This window comes from Coturnix japonica, chromosome 22 (assembly GCF_054131305.1).
Source record: "Coturnix japonica strain WE chromosome 22, WE-NBRP24, whole genome shotgun sequence".
Classification (NCBI taxonomy): Eukaryota; Metazoa; Chordata; class Aves; order Galliformes; family Phasianidae; genus Coturnix; species Coturnix japonica.
In genome coordinates, this window is record NC_140684.1 from 1,673,212 (window position 1) to 1,682,754 (window position 9,543).

At 51.5% G+C, this 9,543-nt stretch overlaps 1 protein-coding gene across 1 annotated transcript; it reads left to right on the forward strand.

Annotated features, from left to right (window-relative positions):
* Positions 1-625: 625 nt before the first annotated feature.
* Positions 626-3,865, forward strand: LOC146757367 (uncharacterized). Its single transcript, XM_085522426.1, has 5 exons — positions 626-1,045; positions 1,331-1,421; positions 1,673-1,735; positions 2,320-2,388; positions 2,480-3,865. The coding sequence occupies exons 1-5, from the start codon at positions 992-994 to the stop codon at positions 3,625-3,627; spliced, it is 1,425 nt and encodes a 474-aa protein (XP_085378552.1). The 5' UTR covers positions 626-991; the 3' UTR covers positions 3,628-3,865.
* Positions 3,866-9,543: the final 5,678 nt, after the last annotated feature.

Here is a 9,543-nt window from a genome sequence, read left to right on the forward strand (position 1 = left end):
GGAGGCCAGCACTGCCCTGGGACTTAAAGCCACAGTCTGAGAGGCTGATATCAGCCCTGGGGCTTAAAACCCCAACCAGAGATGGCTGCACTGGCCTTGGGTTTTGTTTCCTACAGGTTCCTCTGGAACTCCATTGACCACTATGAGGCCATATTGGCCTTTACTGGTTTTTATTGGGCTGCACTAGACTCAGCTTCACTTCTCTGTTATTTTACTTAAAAACACCCCACTGGATGACCCTGGCATTGGTTTCCTACCATTTGGATCTAGAAGGAGTCCATTCCCTTCGCCTATGATGAAAGCACAGCAGTGATGCAGACACTCGCTGAGGTCACAACCGTTGCCGGGTGGGAGCATTTGTACCACAGGTGGTGAGCAGAGCTGTGCTCTGGTGAGTGTCTGCACGCAGACTGAGCTCTGGGCCCTCCTTGGAGCTGATCACCCTGTGAGAGCCCATCTGAAGCAGCGCTGCGGCGTGTGCGTGATCTGGGCACAGCTTGGGCTGAGCAGGCCCAGCAGGTGAGCTGGGTTTGGTGCTGGGTGGTTGCCAGGAGGTGTCTCAGCAGAAAAGCTGTGCTGGGGAGGAGTTCCCAGCTCCAGCGGTGCCCCTCAGCATGGCTGTTTGCAGGGAAATGGGTTCTTGTGGAAATTCCATCCCATCTTACGGTGAGGATGATGAAATGTCATTCCTGCCCTGGAAAACTGCTGCCGGGTTCCCAGCTTCACGTCAGACATGACAAACGCGACCTTCACCAAGAGCAAATTGTGCTGCGCTGCCCCGCAGATGGCTGGGTGCATAAGAAAGCTGGGAAAATGCTTCTTCCTGACAGTTTTTCACTTGTTGCAACTTTCTGCAAGGTTCCTGTCCAAAAGGAGATTTCGGGGTTCGAGGCAGTCTTAGGAAGAGTGAAGCCAGCTCTTTCCAAGAGCGGGGCACGTTCCTGTGGAGAGAGCCCTGGGAGTTTCAGCTTCCTCTGAGACTTCACCAGCCATGTCTCAGCCAGGAGATGACTGCTATTCCTATTTCTGCTCTGTGAGTGGAAAGGTATGGCTGGGTTTCTTTGCTTGGTTCTTCTTCCTTTGTCTCATTTTTAAGGGAAGGGACGGAGCGGGAGGAGCCCTACTGGTCCTTTGTGCCCTCAATAAGTGGTCGGGTTCTGTGCTCACTGCTGACAGCCTGGGCTAATGGCAGGAATGTGGCTCAGGCTGTTTTCCCTTAGTGATAAATAGTGTCTCAGCACTCTGATATCCCATCTCTGGCACCATCTGGAACCTCTCTGCAAACCGTGGCTGCACGTTCCCTCCCATGTTTCTTCCTTTCTCTCTTCAGAAGCAGCCAGCAGGCTGCCAAGGATCCAGCGTCGCCTTTCAGCTCACAGAGGGACTCGATGGGGATGGCCTGTCCTTACTGCCAGGCAAAAGTGAGTGTCCTCAGCCCTCTGTCATGAAGTGTGGAGATATTTGACTGTTACTTCTGGGCGGGGGCAGTGCTGCAGGGAATGTCAAGAAACCTTAAGATTTGCAGGAAGGCGCAGCGAGAAGTGATCAAACAGATTGTGTTTGGGCTGTCAAAGTAGCATCCTTCTGTTCTCTGGGGGAGCATGGGCTTACTGGACAGTATTTCAGCTTCTCCCTGGTATCTGTGAAATCAACACCTGATCTGTTGTTGTAGGGACGGAGACCGCAAATCCATGGAACGGTGCGGAACAAGAGGGGAAACGGAAAGCCTCCATGGGTAAGAAGCTCTTGTGAGCTGTGGTGTGGGTACCTGCCTCTAAATAGGGCTGCATGAAGGGCAGTGTGTGTGATGGAAGAGAGAAGAAAGGACTCTGCAGATCTCTGCTGACTGCAGAAAGGGCACAATGTTGTGGCAGCAGAAAGGCAAACTGAAGAAACTGCTGTTGAAGACCAGAAGCTTGTTGTTGGCTGCGCTCAAATCTTCCTCCATTGAGATGCTCTTCATGTCTTTCTTGTCTCCTTCGTGTCAGAAGCTGATGCAAGCAGCATTCTATCAAAGCGCAGCCTTGCCGAAAGCCAGGGGAGGAGCACAGAGTGTGGCCCAGCACCCAAGAGAGATACAGACACACAGTGGACGTCTGGCTTTGGTGCACTGTCTTTCTACTTTGGCTTTCTGTCCATTCTTTCCTGGAACTGTTCTCATTGTCTGTTCCTGGGGTCTTAATCCCTGGGCTTGACACTTAACTTTGCCGTCCTGATCTGTAATGGGAACACAACGTCCACCAGAGATCCCTTGGTACGGGATGAACATGGTACTGGAGAGCTGGCATTGAACCTTGGGCATTTTCTTGCTTTTCCCAGCAGTGGCGACCAGCTCGGATGTGCCGGAGGACATCACGGGCATTCAGGGTTTGCTCTCTTGGATCAGCGGTGAGTTTGGGGGCTGCACAGCCCACAGGTGTGTGTTTGCACAGAGTGTGTGTGGGAAGTCCCCAAAACGGTGATCATCTTGCATTTTCAGATGTGTCAAGAGCTGCTGAGGTGCCTCACAAGAAGCCGAGAAGCCCTGCCCCAGGATGCTTCATCGCTGAGCTCCCTGACAACCCCTGGGAAAGCACAGAGCTCAGCACGGAGGCACAGGCTGCCAGCGGGACCCACAGCGACCCCTTCTGGGGGCTTCCACCATCCCCTGGGTTCCTGTCTGAGCTGCAGTATGAGATGACACGGCTGTGCCCTGTCGTGCCACCAGCGAGTGCCCGGCTCAGTCCGCTGCCAACCACGCTGGCTGTCACCACACCTCCCTCAGCCCAACCCGCACAGCTCATTGAGGAGGTGAAGCCAAAGCAGCCCCAGGTTCTTCATGCTCCCTTTCCACCGTCACTGGGCTCTACTATCTGCCGGGTGGCAGATAAGAAAAAGAGGGGCAGCACCAAGCGGGCCAAGCGCCCTGCGCCTGCTGACATGGCCCAGAAAGGGGAGAGTTCCCAGCAGGAGCAGCCCACCAGCAGCGCTCCAGCCAAGAAAAGGAAGCTGCTGCCAAGCAAGGAAGGAAAAGAAAGAAAAGGCTGCAAACGCCCACATCAAGTGAAGCAGCCTGGGGCCAACACAGGAGCCAGCAGCAGCGGGCAAAAGGGCACTGCCAGCGAGCTGCACGTGCACCTGTGTGAATCCATCCAGGCCGTGCACCCGCTGGGGCAGAGAGTGACTGCGGTGGGGCCGGTGCGCCAGCCACCCTCTGTGCAGCCCCAACCCACACCCAGCGCCAGACCTGCTGCCCTCCAGCCCCAAGGCAGAGGCTCAGCCAAGGCAGTGCCGGCACCTCCAGGCAGCACGGCGCGGAAGGAGAACGCTGCCAAGAAGACACCATGGAGGAGCTCAGTGCTGTGCAGGGACCCACTGCCACAGCTGCACCAGCAGCAGCCTCGGCCACAGCGCCCCATGGACTTTGTGCCCTGCGTGGGGCCCCGGGCAGGTGGCCGTGCGCTACCCAGAGTGCTGGAGGAATCGCTGCCCATCACAGCCGAGCAGCGGCTCGAGCGGGAGCGCATGAAGAGGCTGGCCCAGGAGGAGCGGCAGCGGGCGGCCCAGCAGATGAAGATCGGCCCCGTGCAGTTCCTGGTGCAGCGGGAGATAGAAATGGCCATAGCTGACATGTACGGCTACCTGTAGCCCTGAGCTCCTCGCCGGCCCTGCAGCACCAGGCAGCAGCGGCAGCATTCCAGGGGCACCAGCAGCAGCCCCATCCCTCCCCTGCAGAACAGAGCCATCCTCCAAAGTCATCATTGCAGTGGGATGGGACACTGTCTGGACACTCAGTTGTTGTGGGATGGCAATTTTAGGAATATTGTTGTTTCTGTTACTCATTGTTTTCTATGATTTGTCATTAAATGCTTTGTGTTTCCTTTGACGTATCCCTCTGCCTGCATTCATTTGTGCCGTGTCATAGCCCCCCAGCTCCCATGGAGGGGAGAAGCAGGGGCAGCCGGGCCTGCTGTGCGATGTACAGACAGCCATAAAGATACCTCACATGGCATCGTGGCTCCTCTGCCTCGTTTGAGGCCAGGCAGTTTTGTCCTCGCTCAGCCAAGCCTGGACACCCAGAGCAGCATTTGCTGGCTGGTGGCCAGCCACGAGTGGTGTCCCCCAGGGCTCAGCTCCTATTGAACACCTTGATCAGGGATCTCATCCAGGGCATTGAGTGCGCCCTCCGTAAGTTCACAGACAGCACCGAGCTGGGAGGGAGTGCTGATCTGCTGGAGGGGAGAAAGGCGCTGAAGATGCAGCTGGAGAGATTGATTGCATTGATTCTACGGTTGGGCTGCAGTTGGATATCAGGACCTTGAAGCTCTTTTGCAACCTGAGCCATTCTAGGATTCCGTGATCCCATATGCATCCCAAGTCCATCCCATATGCACAGCCACCCCATATATATCCCAGTTCCCGATATCCCATCCCATATCCATCACATATCCATATCCCCACATCCCAATCCCAAATCTCACATCCCACATCCAACGCCCCAATCCCGCATTTCAGTCCCACGTCCTAAATCCCACATCCCAATCCCTATTCCAAATCTCGCTCCCAACCCCTCATCCCAAACCCATCTTTATGCTTGATCGCATAAAGAACAAGCATGTGATCCGAGACAGCCAGCATGGCTTCACCAGGGGAAGGTCATGCTTAACTAATCTTGTGGCCTTCTATGATGGAGTGACGGCGTTGGTGGATGAAGGGAAGGCGACCGATGTCATTTACCTGGACCTGAGCAAGGCCTTTGACATGGTCCCCCATCACATCCTCATCTCCAAATTGGAGGGAGGTGGATTTGATGGGTGGACAACTAGATGGATAAGCAATTGGTTGAAAGGCCGCAGACACAGGGTGGTGGTCAATGGCTCTATGTCCAGGTGGAGGCCGGTAACGAGCAGCGTCCCTCAAGGGTCTGTCTTGGGACTGGTGCTCTTTAACATCTTTATTAATGACATCGATGAGGGAATGGAGTGCACCCTCAGCAAGTTTGCTGATGACACCAAGCTGAGTGGTGCAGTCGATACGGTGGAGGGAACAGATGCCATTCAGAGGGACCTTGACAGGCTGGAAAGCTGGGCTCGGGTGTACCTAATGAGGTTCAACACGGCAAAGTGCAAGGTTTTGCACTTGGGTCGGAAGAACCCCAGGCACCTGTACAGGCTGGGAGGAGTTGTCCTTGAGAGCAGCTCGGCTGAAAAAGACCTAGGGGTCCTGATAGATGAGAAACTTAACATGAGCCAGCAGTGCGCTCTGGCAGCCCGGAAAGCAAATGGGATCCTGGGCTCCATCAGGAGAGGGGTGGTCAGCAGGGATAGGGAGGTGATCGTCCCTCTCTACTCTGCTCTTGTGAGGCCCCATCTGGAGTACTGTGTCCAGGTGTGGAGCCCTCAGTACAAAAAAGATATGGAGATTTTGGAAAGGGTCCAGAGGAGGGCCACAAAGATGATCAGGGGGCTGGAGCACCTCCCCTATGAGGACAGGCTGAGGGAGTTGGGTTTGTTCAGCCTGGAGAAGAGAAGGTTGCGGGGTGACCTCATTGCAGCCTTTCAGTACCTGAAGGGAACTTACTCCCAGGAGGGGAGTAAACTCTTCGAAAGGGCTGATAATAGCAGGACTAGGGGAAATGGTTTTAACTTGAAGGAGGGAAGATTTAGGTTGGATGTTAGGGGAAAGTTCTTTACTAGAAGGGTGGTTAGGTCCTGGAACAGGCTGCCCAGTGAGGTTGTGGATGCCCCGTCCTTGGAGGTGTTCAAGACCAGGTTGGACAGGGCCCTGGGCAACCTGATCTAGTAAATGTGTATGTTTGGTGGCCCTGCTAGGCAGGGGGGTTGGAACTACATGATCCTTAAGGTCCCTTCCAACCCAGGTAATTCTGTGATTCTGTGATTCTGTGATGTAATCAATGCTAGAATCTACCAGAATAGCTCTTTCAATGTTTTAGTACTGTTTGGTTATGATGTTATTAGCCTATTAATTAGCTTTTCTTAATTTGCAAAGACAAAACATGGAAAGGAATCCCAGTCAAAGAGAAGACCCTGTATCATAGAATAGATACCTCTCTTACATCCAACTAATTGGGATTTTTAAAATATAACCATGCATCATTTTAGACAAAAGTGCACGCTAATAGAACTAAATTTGATAGTTTATTCTGTTTTCCAAGCAGGTGTTCCACTTGGGCTCTGTATCACACACTGGCCATGCGGATATGGTGTACAACTGGAAGAAATCCTTCAGACCCTGAATGCAGGAGAGAATCTGTGATGGGTGAGAGAGGAAATGTGCACCTTGAAGCAGGGGACGGCCTGCTGGCACTACCTGTCGCATCCACCACCAACATGGCTTGCTGTTTCTTAAGGGTCAGTAAGTATTAATGCCCCTAGTGATACTCTAGTACATTTGTCCTCTAAACTTGGTTCTATTTGACATGCTATTCCATTAAATTGTGCGATCATTAATCAATTATTAGCCCAGATAACTCAGTTGGTAGAGCATGGTTATGAGCATCCTAAAAGCATTTATTGCACAAATTTTAGTGGTCATTAAAAATCAATGTATCAGAGTATATGAAAATTGAAGAATTTTCCAAATCAGCTACAGATTAACACAATGGGACCCTCACGGATTTATTTTCAGGTTGCAGAAACTTAGGTTGCAGTACAAACATATTTGTTCTTTTTAGTGGGTTTAACAGTAATGTTGTTATGTTGTATTTGACTTGTCTCTTTTTTCACTTTTAGAGTATTGTCAATCGAGGCTTTGATTGAGTTATAATACTTATGTTATTAATTTAAGTAGTGTTGTTACTCTATAGGCAGTATCTTGAAATTGTTGTAATACAAGAAGAATTCTACGGAGCAGCAGCCATGGATCGAGATGAGGAGTTCAAAGAGCAGCTACGGAGCAGGATAAAACTACATGAGAACTGATTGAACAAATGAACTGAACTGCTTGTTAAATATGATTAATCAGTCGTTAAATCAAACCCTTTTTCAGCCAGAAAGAAAACAGGGGAAATGTAGAGAGTGTTTTTTACAGCTAGTTAGCTGAGAAGGGTCGTAAACACGGTGCAGTTTATCAAGCAGCCATACCACTTGCAAGGACAGCGAGAACAACAAGATGCCCAGGGATGGTGAGGAACTAGCCATGGTTCTGGGAACTCAGCAAGGGAGTAGCTTTCAGTTGATAACAACAAGCTGTTAAGATACTCAGGGATGGTATGTAATTGGGAACCAATGATGAGCTCCACTTTTGCAATATGTATGAGCTAATTATCCGTATTATAAAGGTACATGCAGCCAAGGAATAAACGAGAATAGCTGATCATATGTCAATGACAGGTGTGGTCGTTTGCTTTTCTCCCGCCGTTCTGCAACAGTGGTGTCTCCGGTGGTCAGTACGGGGGCCCATATTGTTTAATATTTTTATTGATGACCTAGATGAGGAGATTGAGTGTACCCTCAGTAAGTTTGCAGATGACACCCAGTTGGAGGTGGTCTCAATCTGCCGGAGGGTAGGGAGGCCCTTCAGAGGGGTCTAGATAAGCTGGATCACTGGGCTGAGGTGAATGGGATGAGGTTCAACAAGGCCAAGTGCTGGGTCTGGCACTTTGGCCACAATAACCCCATGCAGCGCTATAGGCTTGGAGCAGAGTAGCTGGATGGCTGTGAAGAGGAAAGGGACCTGGGGGTGTTGGTCGATGCTCAACTGAACATGAGCTGACAGTGTGCCCAGGTGGCCAAGAAGGCCAACAGCATCCTGGCCTGTATAAGAAATATTGTGGCCAGCAGGAGCAGAGAGGTGATCATCCCTCTGTCCTCAGCACTGGTCAGGCCACATCTTGAGTACTGTGTTCAGTTTTGGGCTCCTCACTACAAGAAAGACATTGATGCGCTGGAGCGTGTTCAGAGAAGGGCAACAAAACTGGTGAGGGGTCTGGAGCGCAAGTCTTATAAGGAGAGGCAGAGGGAGCTGGAATTGTTCAGTCTGGAGAAGAGGAGGCTCAAGGGGAGACCTCATTGCACTCTACAACTTCCTGAAGGGAGGTTATGATAGGACGGGCCAGGCAACAAACAGGACAAGAGGAAATGGCCACAAGTTGTATCAGATGAGGTTTAGACTGGACATAAGAAGGAACTTTTTCTCTCAGAGAGCGGTCAGGCACTGGAATGGCTGCCCAGGGAGGTGGTGGAGTTGCCATCCTGGCAGTGTTCGAGAGACATCTGGATAGGGAGAAAGGAGATATGGTTTAGTGGTTTTCTGTAGGTATGATAAAGGGTGGTTGGACGGACTAGATGACGGTGTAGATTCTTTCCAACCTTGTGATTCTATGATTCTATTAATCTCAGCAGAAATAGTTGTGCTAAGAGTGTGAGATTAAGGAAACATCCCTATCAGGACAAAAGTCTTAGTATGGCAGGTTTAGTTATGGCACGCTGACTAGAAGAAGAGAAATGATTATTACCTTGAACTTTTGTCTTTCTGTCTCTCTCATCATGTAAATCTGAGGATGACCAAAGCCTGTTGCCCTGAGCTTTGCTGAAACCATCAAAATGGTTGCTCAGAGGTATTGCACCTGCACATAGCATAGGAGAACTCTGTAACCTAAGTGCCAAGGAAAAATGAAAGGGGAACTGTCAACATTCACCACCTCCTGTAAAGTGATGGTCATTGGCAAATGTGGGAGTATTGCCCATTGGACAACAGCCATGGTGCTTAAAGCCAAAGCCACAGACAGACGGGCTGAAAAAGGCCCTGGAGACTAAAGGCACAGCTTGAAAAGCTTGAAACAGTCCAGGGCCTTGAAGCCATGGCCACAGTTGAGAGAGGCCGGCACCAGCCTGAGAGCCTGAAGATGCAGACACAGCCGGGGAGGCCAGCACTGCCCTGGGACTTAAAGCCACAGTCTGAGAGGCTGATATCAGCCCTGGGGCTTAAAACCCCAACCAGAGATGGCTGCACTGGCCTTGGGTTTTGTTTCCTACAGGTTCCTCTGGAACTCCATTGACCACTATGAGGCCATATTGGCCTTTACTGGTTTTTATTGGGCTGCACTAGACTCAGCTTCACTTCTCTGTTATTTTACTTAAAAACACCCCACTGGATGACCCTGGCATTGGTTTCCTACCATTTGGATCTAGAAGGAGTCCATTCCCTTCGCCTATGATGAAAGCACAGCAGTGATGCAGACACTCGCTGAGGTCACAACCGTTGCCGGGTGGGAGCATTTGTACCACAGGTGGTGAGCAGAGCTGTGCTCTGGTGAGTGTCTGCACGCAGACTGAGCTCTGGGCCCTCCTTGGAGCTGATCACCCTGTGAGAGCCCATCTGAAGCAGCGCTGCGGCGTGTGCGTGATCTGGGCACAGCTTGGGCTGAGCAGGCCCAGCAGGTGAGCTGGGTTTGGTGCTGGGTGGTTGCCAGGAGGTGTCTCAGCAGAAAAGCTGTGCTGGGGAGGAGTTCCCAGCTCCAGCGGTGCCCCTCAGCATGGCTGTTTGCAGGGAAATGGGTTCTTGTGGAAATTCCATCCCATCTTACGGTGAGGATGATGAAAT

Excerpts from the sequence above, each read along its gene's own strand:
- LOC146757367 (XM_085522426.1), top strand. The coding sequence starts at position 992 with ATGTCTCAGCCAGGAGATGACTGCTATTCCTATTTCTGCTCTGTGAGT. Across the intron at positions 1,046-1,330 it reads TCTGCTCTGTGAGTGGAAAG|AAGCAGCCAGCAGGCTGCCA; the intron begins GTATGGCTGGGT and ends TTCTCTCTTCAG. Across the intron at positions 1,422-1,672 it reads GTCCTTACTGCCAGGCAAAA|GGACGGAGACCGCAAATCCA; the intron begins GTGAGTGTCCTC and ends CTGTTGTTGTAG.